At 45.4% G+C, this 21,633-nt stretch overlaps 2 protein-coding genes across 3 annotated transcripts; both read left to right on the top strand.

Moving 5' to 3' along the window:
* The first annotated feature begins 777 nt into the window (after nt 1–777).
* On the top strand, nt 778–4,974 carry LOC119269646 (GABA transporter 1-like). Its single transcript, XM_037551534.1, has 4 exons — nt 778–1,072; nt 2,594–2,824; nt 3,532–3,947; nt 4,023–4,974. Exons 1-4 carry the CDS (start codon nt 964–966, stop codon nt 4,635–4,637), a joined length of 1,371 nt encoding a protein of 456 aa, XP_037407431.1. The 5' UTR covers nt 778–963; the 3' UTR covers nt 4,638–4,974.
* Nucleotides 4,975–15,827: 10,853 nt separating this feature from the next.
* Nucleotides 15,828–21,131, top strand: LOC119269645 (probable 3-deoxy-D-manno-octulosonic acid transferase, mitochondrial). 2 transcript variants are annotated; one of them, XM_037551532.1, is made up of 12 exons: nt 15,828–16,149; nt 16,243–16,285; nt 17,064–17,186; nt 17,395–17,514; nt 17,596–17,674; nt 17,844–17,960; nt 18,625–18,722; nt 19,508–19,598; nt 19,703–19,822; nt 19,914–19,984; nt 20,320–20,515; nt 20,594–21,131. In XM_037551532.1, the coding sequence occupies exons 1-11, from the start codon at nt 15,836–15,838 to the stop codon at nt 20,506–20,508; spliced, it is 1,365 nt and encodes a 454-aa protein (XP_037407429.1). In that variant the 5' UTR covers nt 15,828–15,835; the 3' UTR covers nt 20,509–20,515; nt 20,594–21,131. The 2 variants fall into 2 exon arrangements, with proteins under 2 accessions (XP_037407429.1, XP_037407430.1); XM_037551533.1 differs by lacking the exon at nt 20,594–21,131 and having other exon boundaries at nt 19,703–19,833; nt 20,320–20,460.
* The last annotated feature ends 502 nt before the right edge of the window (nt 21,132–21,633 follow it).

Raw genomic sequence — 21,633 nt, 5'->3', positions numbered from 1 at the left:
TGACAGCATACTTGCTTCAAAAAGGAAATTATCAAGCTCTGAAGCTGATCGATAACCCCGACGTAAAGAACAATCAAGTTGCTGATAACCTGGCAGGTTTAACCGATTGCATCGACCCAAAGATTCGAAGATCACCGGTTTATTTATCCCAGAAGGCGCTGCCTGTGGCTGCGGATCGGACTGTTGCAGTTGCCATGACAGCGAACGCTAGCTACTTACCCACCGGAGTCTATTGAGACCCTCCTCCGGCGCGTCCCCGTCGTGCCCTCAGCATCCCGTTGATACGCACTGCCAACGACACCCAGCTAGCGGCCAAGCCTGGCGCCGTGGCCGGCAACGAAAACTCCCACTCCTACACCTGCACTTCTGTTCTGTTCATCAATCGGTGGGCAACTTGTCACACGCATCTACGCAGCAACGGACTCAACCATGTACGCCTCTCCACTGTCCCATCAGCTAGATGCGCTCCACCGGCACGCCCCGGTCGTTCCATCCGTCGAGACAACGAAACCTGGGTGTAACAATCAGTATAATCGCATGCCTTTGTTTTTCAAGAAAAGCATGCCTGAACGTGTTAATTGCTTTCTCCGTCAAAAGCGCTCTTATATTATGGGACGAAGTGAGTATTTTGCTGTAGGCTCAGTTATTTTGCCGGTGGAGCGGCCAAAGAGAATCAGGATTCAGGAGCCTGATACGTGCGCGCGCTCTTGGCGTGCGCTCTCATCAGTCGGCTTTTCAGCACGGCACCGCGGCGCCTATATAGGGGGATAGCTCAGCTCTTGGCTCCCTGCACATATCGGTCGAGCAAAGGGGTCAAAGAGAGGGGGAGAGAACCTTCTCGATCCGTGAGATTATTTTCACGACGTGTGAGTCTGCCACTGGTAGCTCGGCTAGCCACCTTTCTTTCCGGGCCTGTCCTGTCCTGCCCCCGCCTGTCAGGAGCTAGCGAGCTAGCTAGACGGCATGGGGGCTCCCAGCAGGGAGGAGGAGGAGGCGAAGAAGATGGAGGCCGGCGGCGACACCGTCGGCCAGAAGCTCGACGCCGGCGCGCTCTTCGTCCTCCAGTCCAAAGGTGCCTACACCCATCCTCTCTTTCTCTTCTGTAGCGCGTCAGGGGAGCACATGACCGCATGTGTTCGTCGAGAGAGCGTCAGGATCATGCCGCTGCATGAAACTGTTGATTGGTTGCCCCAGCTAAAACAGCAGCCCTGACTACCAACTGTACATATCTACCAAAGGGAGCGAAGGTGGCTTTGGCTATGCTATTGCTAGCAAGATAAAATCGATGTAGGAGTAGCTGCTAACAAGATTTGTTTTACAAGGCAATGATTTGGCCATGCCATTGGAGCTCCACCTATGATGATCTCCTGGTCAAAAGTTCTTGCTGGGTAGGGGATGCATGTGTTGAATTGGCCCCTTGCCCATATCTATCCTTTCAAGAGTTTTCATCCTTTTTTCACTGTCTACTTTATGTGATTTTTTTAGACGGATAGCTTTACGAGAGCTGTGCTTTCTACGAACCTGCTTTCCCCCCTGCAGATGTCACTTTTTTTACTTTCCCTCCCCTCTTCACCCTGCGTGCCCAAATGTTCTTTAGCAGCAAAGAAAGAAGCAAAACACAACACTACCCGCGGCATGCTGGGATTCTTGGCCATCCATAGCCATACCCCATACGCCTCCATGTGCATTCCCGCGAAATGTGCGCAGAGCACTTCATTTTTATTCCTAGAAAACATGTGCACCAAATATCATCTAGTGTCTCTAAGCATGTGCAGCCAGATCACCCCAACATGTATTAGTCTGCTTAGCAGCCAGTCAACTGGTCTAACTATGATGCTCCAGCAAGTAATATTTTCTCAACTTGCATTAAGTAATTATATTACTAGGGAACTGCCAAAAGTACACTAATGTTAACGTAGGATTTCCACTGAATTTTGCACCTCCGGCAATTCCTTGTGTGTTAAACGAGGTGTTGGTAGTGGTGTGTGCACCGTGGCCGGATCGGACTGGTACACGATCACCATCTCGCGGATACAATACATTCATCACACATCCATATTTGCACACGCTGGACAACATTAACTAGCAATGTCTTGCAGAAAATAGACCACTGAAAGGTCGGCCGGCAAGGCTTGAAATTCCACGCTGGTAATCATACTATACATGATTATCCACTCGAGCTAGAGAAGACGAATAATAACAAGTGCGGCTGTAGGTTTATGTCAGTATCAATGCCAAGTCTCCCAGCACGTCTTGTACGTTGAGCTGTTGACCCCTGAACCACACGCTCATCAGTGTTCCGATTCCGAGGAGAAGAGTTGAGTGCGCTGACGCGCGCCTCCGGGAATTTAGCACACGCAAGAATAATAAACAAGTTCATCCTCGGCACATGATTTCTTCGACGCGGTGCACGGTGGATTCGTGGGGCTTCTGATATCCGCCAACTTTTGACCGGGCTGGGCACAAACGCCGGGCCCCATTTTCTGACAGCGTGCGCGTGACATTATTATGCCATTATCATGTTAACAACAAAAAAAATCATCGCTTGTTGATCATGAACTGACATGTTGTTGATGCATGTGCGTGTTTGCAGGGTCATGGCTGCACTGCGGGTACCACCTGACGACGTCGATTGTGGCGCCGCCGCTGCTGAGCCTGCCGTTCGCGTTCGCGGCGCTGGGGTGGTCGGCGGGGATGGTGTGCCTCGTCGTCGGCGCCGCCGTCACCTTCTACTCCTACAACCTCCTCTCCCGCGTCCTCGAGCACCACGCGCAGCAGGGCCGCCGCCAGCTCCGCTTCAGGGACATGGCCGCCGACATACTAGGTCAGTTATATAGTACACTAATAACAACATAATTGACACGTCATCCAGCGATTATTATACGGATGCAACCGTTCAGCTGCACACACCGCCGTGGAGCCGTGTACGGCCGCACGAGTCCACGTCAAGCATGGCACGGCCGGCCGATATCCAAAGAGCTCACGCACGACCTTCCTGTAGTACGTGGCGTTATCCTGCCGTCATATGTTTCGAGCGTAACACCAGCATGCCCGACATCTGTACGTGTGTGGCACCGATGGGCAAGTGATGGGCGTGTTGGACCAGTCCACGGCAGTGTCCCGCGAATTGCTTTGGCTTTGGTCATGCATGCATGACCGATCACCGATGCATGGGAGGTCAAAAGCACGTGGTCAAGGACTACCAGCACTAGCCGACATCCAGCAGTTAGCTCCAGCCTTTCGGACCCAAGGATCATGAGATGCCATCACGTGAGCATCTTCTTCCAATAATTTGCGACTCCTGCATGCGCCTCGCACAGGCGACAGATCTGGTCTTGACGGTGTGGGCGGGGGCACGCACGTACCACCGTGGGCTCGCCGCCGGCATGGCATGGCAGGGCAGGAGGGCAATTTCCGAAGGTGAAAACGAGAAACGACCGTAGCAGAAATGTGCAGACTACGATCGAATGGCATTCTAGCAAAAATAAATAAATTGGCGAGCATGTTACTGACACTGCTTCTCTGACGCAGGGCCCGGGTGGGCGCGCTACTACATCGGGCCGATCCAGTTCATGGTGTGCTTCGGCGCCGTGGTCGCGTCCACGCTGCTCGCCGGCCAGAGCATGAAGGCCATCTACCTCATCGCCAGCCCCGGCGGCGCCATCAAGCTCTACGTCTTCGTGGCCATCTTCGGCGTCTTCCTGGTGATCCTCGCGCAGCTGCCGTCCTTCCACTCCCTCCGCCACGTCAACCTCGTCTCCCTGCTGCTCTGCCTCTCCTACAGCCTCTGCGCCGTCGCCGGCTGCGTCTACCTCGGCACCTCCGACCGGGCGCCCCCCAAGGACTACTCCATCGTCGGCGACACCCACGCCCGTGTCTACGGCGTCTTCAACGCCCTCGCCGTCATCGCCACCACCTACGGCAACGGCATCATCCCCGAGATACAGGTACCTGAACGTCTGAATAAACCCTCTGATGAATCTCAAAGAGAGCTTTGTTAATCCGTGGCTTTGTTGATCCAGGCGACGGTGGCGGCGCCGGTGACGGGGAAGATGTTCAAGGGCCTGTGCCTGTGCTACGCGGTGGTGGTGACCACCTTCTTCAGCGTGGCCACGGCGGGGTACTGGGCGTTCGGCAACGCGGCGCAGGGCCTGCTGCTCAACAACTTCATGGTGGACGGCAGGCCCGTCATCCCGGTGTGGCTGCTGCTCATGGCGGAGCTCTTCACGCTGGTGCAGCTGTCGGCGACGGCCACCGTGTACCTGCAGCCGACCAACGAGGTCCTGGAGGGCCTCCTGTCGGACCCCAAGGCCGGGCAGTACGCGGCGCGGAACGTGGTGCCGCGCCTCGTGTCCCGGACCTTGGCCGTCGCCTTCGGCACCACCATCGCCGCCATGATACCCTTCTTCGGCGACATGAATGCGCTCATCGGGGCCTTCGGCTTCATGCCGCTCGACTTCGCCGTGCCGGCGCTCTTCTACAACCTCACCTTCAAGCCCTCCAAGAAGGGCTTCGTGTTCTGGCTCAACACCGCCATCGCCGTCGTGTTCTCCGCCGTCGCCATCGTCGCGTCCGTGGCCGCCGTCAGGCAGATCGTGCTCGACGCCGGCACGTACAAGCTCTTCGCTAACGTGTGAGGCTCCGTTTGAGGTGGTACGCAAGCGAGGAAATGTTGAGGTCGCCGTTTGTGGCTTGGCATTGAGCTTCGACTTTGCCGACGAGCCGTCGGAAATTGCTGGTCGGCTGAGTACATATCGAGTTTTGGTTCTGGATAAGTTATGTAGGCAGATGAATGTGACCCGACAAGCGTTCAGCCCGATCAATTCCGTACTCTTATACTGGAGGGGAAGAGTTGAAGTGTGCTCTTATACTACCTTCGCCTCATATTAATTGTCGCTCAAACGGATGTACCTGTCTGTATATAGAGGGATATATAGCTTTTCTTATATCTGTGAAAATTGTCGTTCAAACGAATGTATCTGTCTGTATACAAAGGGAGTATATAGCTTTCCTTATATCTGTGAATGCTGCAAAACCACATGAATCAAAATAGTCGAAATAGATGTGCCTAATTCTCAGTCGACTGATATTAAGCCAAATCCGAGTCAAGTAACATAAGAACAACTCTACCCCATCCTCTAAAACTGGTTAGAGAAGTAAAAAGCCGTTCTCTTAAGACCTATAGTCGTGTATGTATTTTACTCCATTGCTTAACCAGCAACAAAAAAGTATTCTACCGCTAGGCCAAAAGTTTTTGTTTAAAGTGCCGGATTTGCTAGAACTCAGCTAGCTGAGTTTTATCTACGAGCTCATTCACGTCAAAATTCGTGCTTTTGTGGAGATATGTGGGGAGCGTGAGTTTTATCTGATCTCTTTTTTTTGTCGTTGTTTTTTTCGCTCAGCACACGCTAGGCTGTTGGACATGTTTGTCCCAAAATTCTAAACTTACGGGCAGCACCATACGGGCTACCCTCTACGGACGACTACGGCCTCACCTGTAATCCCTCCTCCCTCGTGAATTCAGTGGTGTGACCCCAGTTAATTTCCAATTAGTTTGCCCCACGTACTCCTGTAGATTGCAACCTGTAACAAATGTCCGTAGCTGTAGCAAAGTTGCTGTTTGTCTCAGGTGGCGGGGAGTTGGTCGTGTTGTGCCTTTGTCGTTGCTTTTTTGCTTTCAGTTTTTTTTTCTTCTTATTTCATTGTACATAGTACTCCTAGAACATTGTTTCACTATTTTCTCTTTTCTTAATTTTAGTATATTTATTTTATTTTAGCTTAATATTCATTTTTACAATTTCGAAATGATTGCTTAGGTTTTAGTTTTACAAAATCTTATATTTTTTTAATTTTTAAATTCATTGTGTCAACACAATAATGAAGTTGAGATTGAAAAAAAAGGGGTCGCAACTGTGGTCTGGAGGGGGAGTTATCGGGGTCACTTGCATATCCACCACTAGACACGCAACTACAAATGTTATAACATGACTGCAACTGCATGTTTTCAAGAGAGGTCGCAATTGCATGTTTTTAAGGCAAGGTCGCAAATGCATGTTTTTTAAAACAAATCGCAACAACATGTTTGAAAGGTGGGTCGCAATTGCATGTTTTTCAAGAGAAATCGCAACTGCATGTTTGAAAGGTGGGTCGCAATTGCATGTTTTCAAGAGGGACCGCAACCGCATGTTTTTAAGGTGGGTCGTAACTGCATGTTTTCAAAATGAGGCCGCAACTGTATGTTTTCAAGAGGGACCTCAACCGCATGTTTTTAACATGGGTCGTAATTGTATGTTTTCAAAATGACGCCACAACCTCATGTTTTCAAGAGGGGTCGCAACCGCATATTTTCAAGATGGGGTCGCAACTGCATGTTTTCCAAGAGAGGCCGCAACTCCATGATTTCAAGGTAGGTCACAACTACATTTTTTAAGGCAGGGTCACAACTGCATGTTTCTCAAGAGGAGTCGCAACTGCATGTTTTCATGAGGGGGTCGCAACTGCATCTTTTTCAAGGCTGGTCGAAACTGCATCTTTTTTAAGGTGGGTAGCAAATGCATGTTTTTAATAGGGGTCGCAGCTGAATGTTTTTAAGACGGGGTCACAACTGCATGTTTCAAGAGGGGTTGCAACTGCATGTTTTCAAGAGAGGTCGAAACTGCATTTTCTTCAAGATGGGCTCGCAACTACATGTTTTCCAAGAGGGGCCGCAACTGCATGTTTTCAAGGTAGGTCGCAACAGCATGTTTTTAAGGCGGGGTCGCAACTGCATGTTTCAAGAGGGGTCGCAACTGCATTTTTTTGAAGATGGGGTCGCAACTACATGCTTTCCAAGTGGGGCCATAACTACATGTTTTCAAGGTAGGTTGCAACTGCATGTTTTTAAGACAGGGTCGCAACTGCATGTTTCTCAAGAGGGGTCGCAACTGTATGTTTTCAAGAGGGGGTTGCAACTGCATCTTTTTCAAGGCGGGTCAAAACTACATGTTTCTTAAGGTGGATCCCAAATGCTTTCAAAAGGGGTCATACCTAAATGTTTTTAAGACGGGGTCACAACTGCATGTTTTAAGAGGGGTCGCAACTACATGTTTTTCAAGATGGGTTCCAAGGGTAAGTTTTTAAATGGGATCGCAATGACACGTTTTTAAGGCATGTCGCAACTGCATGGTTTCAATAATTTTGTTTCCTTTTTCTTTTTTATTCTCCTTTTAATTTGTAAAAGATCATGAGATTTAAAAAAGGCTATGTATATTTTGAGAACTTGTGATTATCCCCGAAATTCATTATTTAAAAAAATTATGATTCTTTTGTAACATTTATGATTTTTAAAGTTCACCAACTTTTTTAAATTCATGATCATTTTTAACATTCATGAACATTTTTCGTATTTGACAAATATTTTCAAGTACGCGAACGTTTCAAAATCAGCAAACAATTTTCAAAATAAAAAATCACATGGTTTATGTGGAAATGGAGCAACAGGAAATTGACATACCTCTATTATTATACTTGCGGCGCCATTTTTGCCAACACATTATAGCAAAATGGAACAAAAGGAAATTGACAAAAGTCATGGTTAATTAGTTTGTGGTGTTAATTATAAAAAAAATTCTTACAAGTTTTCACCTAGCTTCATCATTGCTACAACTAGTAGTTCTGCTCCTATTCAGCACCGCAATAACGCTAGTGGTTCTGCTCAAGCCTCTTGCCACACAACATGAAAAGTTACTAGGCTAAGAAAAGACAAGAAAACACATTAGGCTAGCCCAAAAAGAAAAAGTGAAAAACAAACGGGATAGAACTAGGATGACATCAGCTGACGTGAATGAGACCATAGTTATGTCTCAACTAGATGGGTTCTAGCCAATCCCTTAAAGTATACTATGTTTTGATTGACATTAATGTGAATTATGTGTCGAATTTTGGTTAGAAGTTTGTTTAAATCAAATCTCTGTTCAGCATATCCATTTTTTTACTCCGTTATACTTATTTAGGGAATCGACTACATCCGGCCAAAAGTTAATGCAGTAAAAATACTCCACTGAGTTTTACTTGGCTGGATACTTCTCTATTTTTTTAGAAGATCGGCTAGAGTTGCTCTAACACGTAAGAAAAGAAAATTTTGCACGGAGTGTAAGATCTCGTAAATATAGCATCGACTAAGACATAACCACGTCTTAGTCAACTGAGATTTAGCAACATTGTGCCGAAGTTGTACATATCGATATCAATTTTGATGGGGTTTCATCTTAGATCTTTCCTTTTTCTGGGAAAGGCCATCATGGCTAGCTTTATTGAACTAAAGAACAATTACATCGTTTACTAGTTGGCTAAGTAAAAAACGCAGGTGGTTCATTAGCCCAACTATTGTCACACTTATTACAAAAACTGAACTTAGCTAGCTCATGAGCAACAGAATTTGCATCATGAAAACAATGCTTAAAGATGACCTTTGAAAGAGCATGTGGTGCCACCATGTTTGGTTTTGGTAATTGATGACAATCTCTATGGACTAATGGTTGCCTTGAGTTATATTTGAAGGTTTTGTCCATAGGCTTTTCTTGGAGTACATGTGTTGGTTTCAAGGAAAGTTTGTGTCGACCAAGGTGCTATTCAAGGAATTACCTAAAGATTGGTCTTGTGAGAGGTTGATCAAGACTAAGTCAAAGAGTGAATCAAGTTGATCAACCCACAAAGCGTAGAAGATGTACTGAGAGGGATCAAGTGATCCCATGGTATGGTAAGCATTGTCAATTACGCTTTGTGTACTAACCCATGGTCTTCGTGAGGGTTCTTTATGGGGTTAGGTTGCGGTGTGCAAGTTCAAGTGGAGCATCACGAAGAGATCAAATGCTTGAAGCTTGTCGTCCTTTGTGGTGACAATGGACTTGTGAAGATGTGCGGAAGAGTGGCTCACCCATAGTGGAGTATGGGGGAGCAATCAACTAGTCTTCATCAAGTCAACACAATCAAGAAAGGTTGCGGTGTGCAAGTTCAAGTGGAGCATCACGAAGAGATCAAATGCTTGAAGCTTGTCGTCCTTTATGGTGACAATGAACTTGTGAAGATGTGCGGAAGAGTGGCTCACCCATAGTGGAGTATGGGGGAGCAATCAACTAGTCTTCATCGAGTCAACCCAATCAAGAAAGGTGGTCCAACTTGAGGGAGTCAAGATCGTCATCATCTAGCTCAAGTGGACCATGTGCAAGGCAAAGGTTTGCCCTTGGTAGGTTTTCTATTTTACCAATCTCATGATGGTAGTTGGGAGACCGGGTTATAGGATCGATTGCTGTACTATCAAGGGGGGCTCCCGATGAGTAGCTTGATCGTATCATTCGTAGAGAGCTCAAACCATTGCATCTTTGCATCATCTTTATTGGTTCTTGTTTGGTTCTTCTCTTTGTGAGTTTTGGAGCTTGTGGTCATCTTGATGACAAGCTCGAGTTCATCGAAAACGGAGTTCACATGCATCTTCTATGATGTTTTCGATATTGGAGGTTTTGCCAGTTCTTCTCGGTTGGAGGTTTCACTCCTCTATTTGTTGGCATACCTCCCCTACCTCTTCTCGGCTGTTTTGATGCTACTCGTCGTCTTGTATCCAACAAGCTTGAGTTTGCTCAATTCAGAGCTCATATGCAGAAGTTATGACAGTTCTGGTTTTCCATGGAGTTTACTTGCTTTCATGGAAGTGGCTTAAGGATGGCGCCAGCGGTAGTACCGCTGGGCCGGAGCGGCAGTACCGCTTATCGCCACAAGCGGTAGTACCGCTGTCCCACAGCGGTAGTACCGCCCATGGCCATAAGCGGTAGTACGACTCCGATTCCATGCTGGTACCGCCTTGACTCGAGACGTGGTTTTCTCGTGTCGGGTTCAGCGGCAGTAGGAGCGGTAGTACCGCGGCTACCACCACTCCTAGTGCCGCTCAATGGCCCTCCTCTCTGTTCCTTCTCCATGTGCTCGTGGTAGTCATTGTGCGCGGTCCCAGCGGTAGTACCGCTGGGCTGGAGCGGCAGTACCGCTTATCGCCACAAGCGGTAGTACCGCTGTCCCAAGCGGCAGTACCGTTGCGGTCATCGGTAGTACCGCTGGCTCCAGCGGTAGTGCCGCTCATACGACTTCGCCACGCACTCTGTTTCGCTCCGCTCTCCGTGTTCTACCTCCCGGGCGGTAGTACCGCTCCCCTGAGCGGTAGTACCGCTCGTGCGCGGACTGAGCACATAACGGTTGGATTCGGGAGCTCCTATAAAAGGGGGTCTTCTTCCCCATTCAACCTTATCCTTTGAGCTCGTGTTCTTCCCCCATTGTTGACCTTCTTCGAGCTTGCTAACTCTCAATCCCTCCATGGATTCTTGCTAGTTTTTGAGGGAAAAGAGAGAGGAGATCTAGATCCACATTTCCACCAATCACTTTCTCCTCTATGTGAGGGGAACCCCTTGGATCTAGATCTTAGAGTTCTTGGTGTTCTCCTTCTTGTTCTTCCTCTCATTTTCCTCCCTAGCATTAGTTGCTTCGGTGGGATTTGAGAGAGAAGGACTTGGGCACTCCGTGTGCCTTTGCCATTGCATTTGGTGCATTGGTTTGAGTTCTCCACGGTGATACGTGGAAGTGAAGTTTGAGAAGCTTATTACTCTTGGGTGTTTGGGCACCCTAGAGCTTGTTCCTCTTGGGTGCCTTGGCGCCCTAGACGGTTGGTGTTGTTCGGAGCTCAATCATTGTGGTGTAAAGCTTCGGGCAAGCGTCGGGGTCTCCAATTAGGTTGTGGAGATCGCCCCGAGCAATTTGACGGGTACCGGTGACCGCCCCCAAGGGTTACCAAAGTGTACGGGTTCGGTGACCGCCCCCAAGGGTTGCCATTTGTACGGTTTCGATGACCGCCCTCAAGGGTCTCTTAGTGAAATCACGACATCTTGCATTGTGCGAGGGCGTGAGGAGATTACGGTGGCCCTAGTGGCTTCTTGGGGAGCATTGTGCCTCCACACCGCTCCAGACGGAGATTAGCATCCGCAAGGGTGTGAACTTCGGGATACATCATCGTCTCCGCGTGCCTCGGTTATCTCTTACCCGAGCCCCTTTACTTATGCACTTTACTTCGTGATAGCCATATTGTTTCTTGTCATATATCTTGCTATCACATAGTTTCTTATCTTGCTTAGCATAAGTTGTTGGTGCACATAGGTGAGCCTAGTTGTTTTAGGTTTTGTGCTTGACAAATTAACTGCTAGGTTTATTCCGCATTTGTTAAAGCCTAAACCGTAATTATTTTAAAATGCATATTCACCCCCCCTCTAGGCGACATCGACGATCTTTCAACCTTTCCTATTGACGTAGCTATATCAACGCATTCCGCAAAGATTGCCGCTGCCGCATCCCACCATTGAGCCCGCCCTTAACAGTAATTCACCACATTCGGAGAATCGGATTCTGCTTCAACTCTGTTAAAACCCAAATAATTTGCCAAGTATAGTCCATCGCGCATTGCCATTGCTTCAACAGTCATTGCGTCAGCTGCGTTTGGATGAGTCTACATTCAGCTGCTATGGATATTCCTCTTGCATCACACAAAATTTCCGCTGTTGCACCCAAGCGATCATCTACATGGAACGAGGCATCAACATTAAGTTTAAGAAAATTGGGTTCTGGTCTCGTCCACTTATGTTCACTCGTCTCTGACTTTTGAATTGACTTCATATAGTTCCCGACAATAGCCAAGATCGAACCAGGCCACCGGAATGGAGGAGGGCAAGAATCATGATGTGTATGTTGCCTGCGTAGCCACCATAAATACCAGCATCCGGTGGCGAAAACTTCTTTATAGTTCAGACTTGGCATAACTGACAAGGGAACGTCTGACTCAATGAGTAGATGTTCCAAAATTACCGATCCCGAACGATCAATGTGTAAAGCACTGTTTACCTTATCAATAACGCCCAGATCAGTCCACAATCTCTTGGCAAGTACGCATTGAAAGAGTAGGTGTCTCACATCTTCAGGGCCATTCTTGCAAACCGGACATACACCACTCACAGGCAAGTGTTTATTTGATAATATTGATTTCAGAGGGACAATTCCTCGGAGCGCTCTCCAACAAAAAATCTGTACTTTTCGTGGAACTTGCAACTCCCAGAGGTGTTTCCATATTGCTGATTGCCTGGTACTACTGGACATGATATTATCTCCTACTTTGCCTCTATATTTATGTGCCCGTTGTTCGTGGTAAGCAGTCCTCACTGAAAAAATCCCTGAACTCGTAAGATGCCAAGCAACAAAATCATCAAAGGCTTGAAAGTTTATCGGAATCTGCAGAATCCTTTTTACATCCACATGGTTAAAGATGTCTCTGATCAAGTCGTCATCCCACTGTCCTATAACTGGATAAATTAGCTCCACCACCTTAGATATCACGGTGTGTCCCCGAGGAGTTAAAATCTTCCTGTCCGGACTTGCAGGAACCCATGGATCATTCCATATATTCACCTTCTCTCCCGAACCAATTCGCCAAATATAGCCACACTTAAAAGTGGCAAGTCCCACAATTATACTCTGCCATGTAAAAGAAGATCCCTTTTTGGGGCCTGCAGAGAGTAAATCAGTGGATGGGAAGTATTTGGCCTTCAAGATTTGGGAACAAATAGATTCTGGATTTGTAATTAGTCTCCAACATTGCTTAGCTAATAAAGCCAAATTAAAGGAGTGTAGATCCTTGAATCCCATACCACCATCACATTTTGGAATGCATAATTTCCACCAAGAAAACCAATGCATCTTTTTATTTTCTTCATCATCTCCCCACCAAAATTGTGCAATCGCATCTGTAATATCTTTACACACTCCCTTCGGAATGCAGAATACAGACATAGCAAAAACTGGAATAGCCTGTGCAACAACTTTCAATAGAATTTCCATCCCTCCTGTAGATAACTGTTTCTCCATCCAACCCTTCAAAAGTTTCTTGATTTTCTCACAGAAATGCTTAAAGCAGTCACTTCTATTAGCGCCAACTATAGCAGGCAAACCCAAATATTTATCTGACAATGCTTGTGTTGTGATATGAAGTTCATCACATATTTCATCTCTTGTCTGCATATTAGTATTTGGGCTAAAGAAAACACTGGATTTATTCAAACTTACCAGTTGTCCCGAGTTTTCACAATAGGTGTCCAACACATGCTGTAAGGAAGTTGCATTTAACATATCTGCTCTCATGAGAATTAGAGAACCGTCAGCAAATAAGAGGTGTGAAACTGACGGTGCATTCCTGCACACTCTAATCCCATCAATGCCACCAACTTCTTCTTCATACTGCACCATGCTGGATAGGCCTTCTGCACAAATCAGGAATAAATAAGGAGACAAAGGATCCCCCTGCTGGAGTCCCCTCAAAGGTATAAACATCTCTGTCTCTTGGGAATTAAAACGAACTTTGTATCTAACTGAGCTCACACAAGCCATCATAAGCTCAATCCATCTGTTATCAAACCCCAATCTATGCATCATGTTCCTTAAGAAGATCCATTCGACCCTGTCATAAGCTTTATGCATGTCTAGTTTTACTGCACATAACCCAGCCTGACTGTTCTTGGTGTTCTTAATTTTCTGAATGCATTCATATGCCACCAGAATATTGTCAGTGATCATCCTGCCAGGGACAAAAGCACTTTGTGTAGGAGAAATGATATCAGGCAGAATACTCTTTAGACGAAATGCAAGCATCTTGGAGATAATTTTATAAAGAACGTTGCATAAGCTAATGGGCCGGAACTGTGGTATTAACTCCGGGGAATCCACTTTTGGGATCAAGACAATGGATGTATCATTCCATTCTGTTGGAATATGCCTGGTGTTGATCGCATGTAATACTGCAAAAATAATTTCATCACCAATGATATGCCAATATTTTTTAAAGAATATTGCATGTAGCCCGTCTGGGCCCGGAGCCTTTAGATCGCCAATGCTAAAAACTGCCTTGCGAACATCATCAGCAGAAAAAGGTGCCATCAATATGGTGTTCATTTGTTCTGTTACCTTTCGGTGCACCTTCTGAAGTAATGCAGGATCGATATGCTAAACTGGAGACGTGAACAGGCTAGCAAAATAACCTTGTATATGAGGATTTAAATCAGCCATACCTTCCATAATGTTGCCATTATTATCTTTCAATTTCTCGATATAGTTCCTTTTCCTCCGAGCCGCCGCAAAAGCTTGAAAAAAGGTTGTATTACAATCCCCATATCTAAGCCAATCCACGCGAGATCGCTGCATACTTTGGATCTCCTCAAGTTCTAACAGATACTCTATCAATTCAGCCAGCTCCTTTCTTTTTATTTCATTTTCATCCATCATGGGTCCAGCCATAACTTGCTCTAGATCTCGTTGTGCTTTCCGAAGACGCTTCTTTGGTTTTTTTAACACCCGTTGATCCCATTAATGAAATTCTGAGTGCATACGGGAGAGCTTCTGAAAAATCCCTGAAACATTCGGGTCACCTCCTGCCTTATCCCACATTTCTTGAACCAAGTCAGAAAAATTTGCCTCTCTTAGCCACCTAGCTTCGAACCTCTTGGGTCTCTCTTGGATCGGTGTTGTTCCTTGAGAAAAATCAGTGTCAACCAACAATGGTCTATGGTCAGAATGGTTAAAGTTACAATGTTCCAGATTTGCATTGGGAAATAAACTAGACCATCCATCGTTCACGAGACCTCTGTCCAACCTTCCTCGGATCCTTCCTCTGCGCCATGTAAATATATCTCCAACGAAGCCCATATCATGCAGGTTACAATCATCAATCGCTTGTTGGAAAGCCACCATATATTGTTGGGGACGTGGATTCCCCCCCTCTTTCTCATGCAGAAATTGAATTTCATTCAGATCACCAATAAGTAACCATGGTAGTGTACTTGTTTGAGATAGCTGGCGCATACGGTCCCAAGTCAAGTACTTATTTTCCCATCGAAATTCCCCATACATGCCAGTCAATCGCCATGGTTCACCTCCATCGCTTGTGATCTGTACATCAATAAACTTGGGGTCTAACCCCAATCTCTGAACTACAATATTATTTTTCCATAGTAACAATAAACCACCACTTCTCCCATTACTAGTGCAAACTAGTTTTTGATCCATCTTCAAACGACGCCTCAGACATTCAGCCGGATAGCTATCGAGGTGAGTCTCCGACAAGAACATCACATCGGGATGGGTACTTCGCTGGACGTCCAGCAAAGCTCGAACTGCCGGTTCATTCCCGAGACCCCGGCAGTTCCATGACAAGAGTTTCATTGCTCCCGGCGATCACCCTCTAGGGGTGTCGCCGATCCTAAATCATTTGCAGAACTTTTATTACTGTCCACTGCTTGACCATCTCTTCCTCTTAACTTCTTCCTATTTGCGCTCTTCTGAGGGGTGCAGTGTGGGGTTCTTGTCCTCCACATCTACCTCTCCCTCAAATAGATTTATTTTCTCGGCATTCTTAGATCTTTCCTGATGCTCCATGGTTTATGAATTCCGAGTCCAAGGACGGGAGCAAACAAGAACTCTCTCCATTTTGGAACCTGGAGATATTTTTTTTAATATAAAAACCTGGAGAGAATGTGATCTTCTGAACTTTGAAAGCGTTTTTTTTCTTTTTTTTAGACAAAAACTTTGAAAGCGTAAAACCTTTTTTTTTTGCGTAAACCTCTTGTTCGTGAGCACGACAAGTTTACGGAGGGTCGGGAAGGGCCCAATCACATTTCGAACGCGTCATTTTCGTGTAGGTTGGGCTTGTATATTGAACCACTAGAAGTGTAACGGCCCGCTCACTAGTCACTGCCTCTTTCGTTGGATCGGTCAGGTTCCAACCATGCGGCCGGCCCATGCGCCGGCGTCGGCGGCGCGCGGAGGCCGGGCGCTGTACGAGCTGTACAGGGCGGCGAGCCGCGCGGCGGCGCCGGCGGTGCTCCTGTGGCGGCGGCTGCGAGGGCTGGAGCACCGGTCACGTTGGCCAGAGCGGCTGGGCCGGCCGTCGGTCGCGCGGCCTCGGCCAGGCTCGCCGCTCGTGTGGTTCCACGCCGTCTCCCTCGGCGAGGGAATGGCCGCGCTCCCGGTCGTCCGTCACTGCGCGCGCCTCCATCCCGGCCTCCCTATCCTCCTCACCACCACCACTCTCTCCGCCTTGTGAGTCCCACAATCACCATTGAGCATTTGAGCGGGCTATTTTATTTACATAGATGTGGTCAAGCTTTGAGTTCCCTTCTTTGTTTGATATAGCGAAGTGATAAAGGATTTGCTACCGGATGTTGTCATATATCAGGTGAGTTTGGAGATTGCTCCACACCTTCAGAGCTCTCTTGTTATGCTAGAGTTATTTTATTTATTTCGAAACGTATGCTAGAGTTAATTTAGTGATGCCATATCTAGTTTAGATGATTGAAGAGGCGTTTGGTAACAGGAAATCATTTGATCTTGCCACATATGATAGATAATGAGCTCGTCTTGTAGCCTTGTAGCATTCCCAGGTGCTTATGCATGCAACTATACCTCTTCAGTGGCAAAAAGAACGGGATTCGTTAGCTCACTATTTAGTACGAGTTGGTGAAATGAGGGAATCCATCAAAATAATTCAACAAGCTGTAGAATAAATTTATAACTAAGAGAAAATGCAACCATCTATGTAAAATGCAGGTGCTTAGCAATCGCGTAGGTCATATCATTAAAAAAGGTTCAAAAAATTAAGGTGCTAATTTTGTAGCGTTGTTGCTTAACCTTATCCGGTACTTATGCATATAACTATCTGTAGAAAAGAGATAATATAACCATTTCGACACCCAGAAGAGGTAATTGTAATTGCTTTGTTCACCTCTCTCAAGAAAACTGTTTCTGCCTCAACATATGGCTAATGGAATTTGTTTGGTAATGATACTACTTTGTTCGGCTGTACCACCTAAACTTCATAAGATTCTGTTATGTCCACTTACTTTTGATTGTTAGGTTGCCTCTGTAAAGAAATATAAGAGCGTTGATAGTGAATTGTGTGATTATGCCTGTTTGTCCTTCTAAATTCTAATGATGCATTTGTTGAGTGTCTGTAGTTTGCACCTCTTGACTGTCCTGACGCAATAGAAAGTTTCATTGGATACTGGAAGCCAAGTTTGATACTTCTCATGGAAAGTGAATTGTGGCCAAACCTCATCATGTCTGCAGCAGAGAAAGGGGTGAGCAGTTCATTCATGATCTTGTGCATCACCTGCTCTCTGTTAATGATCTTTCCCGTATTCCAATTTCTAGAGTCTGGGCTGCCTTTTCAAAACTTCCTGCATGCTGTACATGAGCAGATTTTATTGCCTTGTGTTGTTCATTAGTATCTGCATCGTTCCCTAGCTAATTGTTTGTTATGAACATAACTGGCCTGCATATTTTCAGATTGCAGTGGCTCTTTTAAATGCCCGCATGTCACTGAAGTCGTTCAACCGTTGGTCTGTGCCTCTAGGGTTACCATTAGTCTCTCTGATGCTCTCTAAACTATCACTTGTTATCCCACTGGTAAGTAGTAGTAGAGGTTTAAGCCCTACTTTTATGTCGTACAACTGTTACCCCCATCAGCGTTCATTTTATCTGGTGCAGAGTACCATCCAGGCTGTTCGTTTTCAGTTGCTCCATACACCACCGTACAAAATCCATTTCGCTGGCGATTTAAAATATGGTATTTTCTGTTTATCTTTTTCTTTTCTAGTCATTCATCGTTTTGACTTTTGAGAATACATTTGGTAGTGAACCTACGAGTGGCACAATTCTAAAGGTAATCTCAGGAGCTTGAAAAGATGACCCTGTTCACAAGTGAAGTGATTTATTGTGACTCATGATTTACCTAGCTGTCGGTGATGTTGAGGTTCGGGAGAAAGAGTTGAATACAATCAAAGATCTGCAGCGGCAGTTCAATGATAGGCCCATCTGGATGGCAGCTTCAATTCACAGAGGTGAAGAGGAAGGTAAGCACACCAGAAGTGCACCTTTTTGCTATTAAGTGCACCAATATAATTTGTTGTGCATCTGCCGTTCCAGTGAACTGTGCGCTCAATCAACTATATGGTGGCCCCCTGCTAGCCTAACCTCTTTGCTGACTTCCTTACAGTCTCCAAGTACAAGTTTATCCATTGCTAAGTGCTATTCAAGTCATGAAATCAACATTAAGTAAAATACCTCACATGATGAATATATTCATGCAATCTTCACATGGCCAAACAAGGGGTCAGAATTGCAAGTTTTAAATGTTTGACAGCTGTTTACGAAGGGGACTTGGATTAGGAATGGGGAGTAGATAAGCAGATTGCCTTTGCGAGCTGTTATGTTCATGGAATATGCCTTCAATATATTTAAGATTGCCTAGTCAACAAAGACTTCTGTACTCTCCAGGTTGCCAAAATTTATAATTATAGTTGTCTCTGTTCTTGGGCCCGCCTATCATTTCGTATCTTCTGTCCTTTCCTTCAGTTTTCCTACCATTCTCGTAGTACACCAATCATGGAAAAGGACCTTGCACAGTGTTTTTTTTGTGAAGCAACGTAAAAGAATTCATTTCCTAGGTCATAATGGCAGTGTTCTCAACATAAAACGATTCCTTGAGGCTACCTTAACTTTATTTTTGTTTTTCAGTCCTTCTCCGCGTTCATGACGAGTTAATCAAGGCATATCCTTCGCTACTTTTAATTCTCGTGCCAAGATATCCTCAGGACATCAAGAATGTTTCTTTGGTATGTTAATGGTGCCTTTTCATACCCCTTCTATTTTACCCTGTTTGGTGTATGAGCCAGTTCCCGAGTACAACGTTAGTTATTTGGCTACTTACCAGTTTTCTAATACTTTCTCCATTCCAAAATGTAAGTAGTTTTAGACATTGACTCTCCAAGTTGATACTTTGAACAGTATTTTTTTACGATATGTATGTTGTGTAAAGCAAAAGTTTATATACAATATGGAAATATATTTCACAATGGATCTAATCATACTAATTAGGCTTTGTAAATGCTACCAGTTCTTTTCCTATAAATATGGTCAAACTTTTAAAAGTTTGACTTGGACAAATGCTTAAACTGCTTACAATTTGGAGTGAAGTAAGTATCATATCTTGTTGGTTATTAAAAAATCAAATGATTGTAAATATACTTAAGATGAGGAGCAAGTGTTATGGGAGTTACTCTGTTTACTGTATAAGGCTCGAGTACTGTGAATAACAGAACTGTGCACGTCTTGAAGTTTGATAGTTTTTCTAAAGCATGAAAAGCAGACAACTGAGCATTGCCAAGTTAGTTAGGTGTGTCAGTGGATGCCCAGCCCACTTGCTTTCATATTGTGAACTCCACGGGGAGCTCAGGGTTGCCTCTCGTTCTTTATGGAAAACAAACAAAGAGGCTACTCCCTGTAGTTCTAGTGTCTTTCTTTTATTATTTTTAAAGCATAAAGAGCATGTGATACATTTTAATGTAAACTTGGTACTACAATAGGCCTGAACCATATCTTTGTATACAATTTCTTGCAGGCACTGAAAAAACAAAAGGTCAATTTTGTGCTGAGGTCAACAATGGAATTGGTGTCTATAAACACTAGGGTATACGTGGTTGATACTCTAGGTTTGTGTAATCTCTCCATCGGAAAGTTTGTGCATTATTTCTGTGCAGATTATGTATATCCGTTTGAACTATTAGTTAATGGCAGAAAATATGATGGTAAGCAGGGGAATTAAGAATGCTCTACAGGGTCACTCCAATAGCAGTTGTGGGAGGCTCATTTTTACCTAGCTTGTCTGGCCATAATTTTTCCGAGGCTGCTGCAGCTGGTTGTGCTGTTCTAACTGGTAAGGCAAAGGTATCTACCTATTTGAGCTTGCATCGTTTATTTGGCCAAATCAGAGCGTATAGAGTTTGACGATTTGCACTGGCTTTCAGGTCCCCATGTTGGACATTTCTATCATATGCTGGTTGAAATGTGGCAAATAAATCCTCTAGCTGTCAAGCAGGTGACAAGTTGTTCTGTAACTTCCCATTTATTTAAGGGGTCCCTTTACTGAAACATAAGTATGGCGCATCATTTGCATTGTTTATTGAATGACTTGCTCCTGCACACCACTAACCAATGCCGAGGGTAGTTCGATCATGCATAGTGGTACTTTCTTGGTTGGCTTTCTTTCTATTTGGGAAATTTGTTAGGAAGTAATATTAATGTTTAATAACAGGGTAAAAGCCCATAGACTGCTCTTTAGGCACAAGATCTTGTGATCGGGCCTATCGGTGAAGGCTGGTCTTTTCACTCCTCCCACTCCAGCTAGAAAACTGATGCCAATGTTCTTGCCAGTTGACAGGAGAAGCTGAACTGCTGGAGGTGCTAAAAGAACTGCTTAGCGATTCCAAAGCTCTAGAAGCACGTCAAGGAGCTGCAAAAGATGCATTTTCCATCATGTCGCATGGAGTTGTGAACCGTGTATGGAATCTGGTCTCCAGGTTCGCCATGGACGCCCAACAGAAACGTGGAATAGTTGATTAAAGTCTCCGTAAGTCCCCCACTGTGTGTGCATGTAACATTCTTTTGTACTGATGATACCAACAATTAACACATTTGTGTCTGCCAGTGGATTTCTTCAGGGGCTCCTTCAGAATGCATGGCGACCCTCTCTCTCTCTCTCTCGAAAGCCGGGGGTCACAATAATTTCTTCGTACAACCTGTTTTGCAGTTTTCATATGATAGTAGTACTACCGAACATCACATGTCTGCTGAGTGGTGACAAAGGAGACAGATCTCAAATTATAGGCAACCCAACTAGTCCTACAGTCGCTTCAAGGAACGCCGGAACAGTATCCCCATCCTAGTTTTCTCTATTCTGTTCGCTTTACTCCTATCTCAGCATTCTAGCAGTATGTTTCTGGAAAATTCTTCTGGGCCTCCTGTTATTCTTATCCCATGACTCGTGGTTGCAATTCTCATATGCCGTAGACCTGTGTCGGTTGATCGTTTGTCAAGTCGTGGCATATATTTTGAAATGAGACCCAAATTTAGTTCAGGAAGGTGGCAGATTGGCAGTTAACTGCACATGATTGATCTTCTGCCATGTGCATGAGCATGACCTTTGTCCTTTTTAAGCTTGTAATAACAATGCTTTATTGGTGGCATTGTACTATCGTGCAGTTTCAGAAAGGAACGGAAATGGCAAACGTATGACCAGTCTGCAGATTAGCACGAGCTGGCTGCCCCCATTTCATTGCGCAACGCGCAGTGCGTGCTTTAACTGCCTGTCCGCATGGAAAAGATCAAGGCCAAGATGTTCCAGTTCGATCGATTTAATCCAATCACCCGCCCCCCTGTTTCGTTACAATCCAACCACCCCAACACCAACCATTTGATGTCTCCACTATCGTCACCTTTTGGCTTACTTGTTCACTTGTTGCTGTTGGATTCAACTTTTTTTTGAGGGAGTTGTTGGATTCAATTTCATTGCTCGCACTAAACCTCCAGCCCTTCCTAAAAAAAAACTCCTAGCCCTAACACCTTGTCCTGGGACATCTCTAACAAATATCCTGAAACTGAAAATTGAGGAGCAAAAGTGATATTTGGGCCAAAAAGAGCCAACTAGTAGACCCCCTAAACACAAAACTTTACTAAATTTGAGTTTTT

The sequence above is a fragment of the Triticum dicoccoides genome, chromosome 3A, assembly GCF_002162155.2.
Source record: "Triticum dicoccoides isolate Atlit2015 ecotype Zavitan chromosome 3A, WEW_v2.0, whole genome shotgun sequence".
Classification (NCBI taxonomy): Eukaryota; Viridiplantae; Streptophyta; class Magnoliopsida; order Poales; family Poaceae; genus Triticum; species Triticum dicoccoides.
The sequence above is the reverse complement of the archived record's forward strand: the minus strand, read 5'-3'. Positions and strand labels throughout refer to the sequence as shown.

Bases quoted from the DNA above. Each gene is read 5' to 3' on its own strand.
- LOC119269646 (XM_037551534.1), top strand. From the start codon at position 964: ATGGGGGCTCCCAGCAGGGAGGAGGAGGAGGCGAAGAAGATGGAGGCC. The intron at 1,073-2,593 runs GTGCCTACACCC...GCGTGTTTGCAG, and splicing joins CTTCGTCCTCCAGTCCAAAG to GGTCATGGCTGCACTGCGGG. The intron at 2,825-3,531 runs GTCAGTTATATA...TCTCTGACGCAG, and splicing joins CATGGCCGCCGACATACTAG to GGCCCGGGTGGGCGCGCTAC.
- LOC119269645 (XM_037551532.1), top strand. From the start codon at position 15,836: ATGCGGCCGGCCCATGCGCCGGCGTCGGCGGCGCGCGGAGGCCGGGCG. The intron at 17,187-17,394 runs GTGAGCAGTTCA...GCATATTTTCAG, and splicing joins TGTCTGCAGCAGAGAAAGGG to ATTGCAGTGGCTCTTTTAAA. The intron at 17,675-17,843 runs GTATTTTCTGTT...TGATTTACCTAG, and splicing joins CGCTGGCGATTTAAAATATG to CTGTCGGTGATGTTGAGGTT.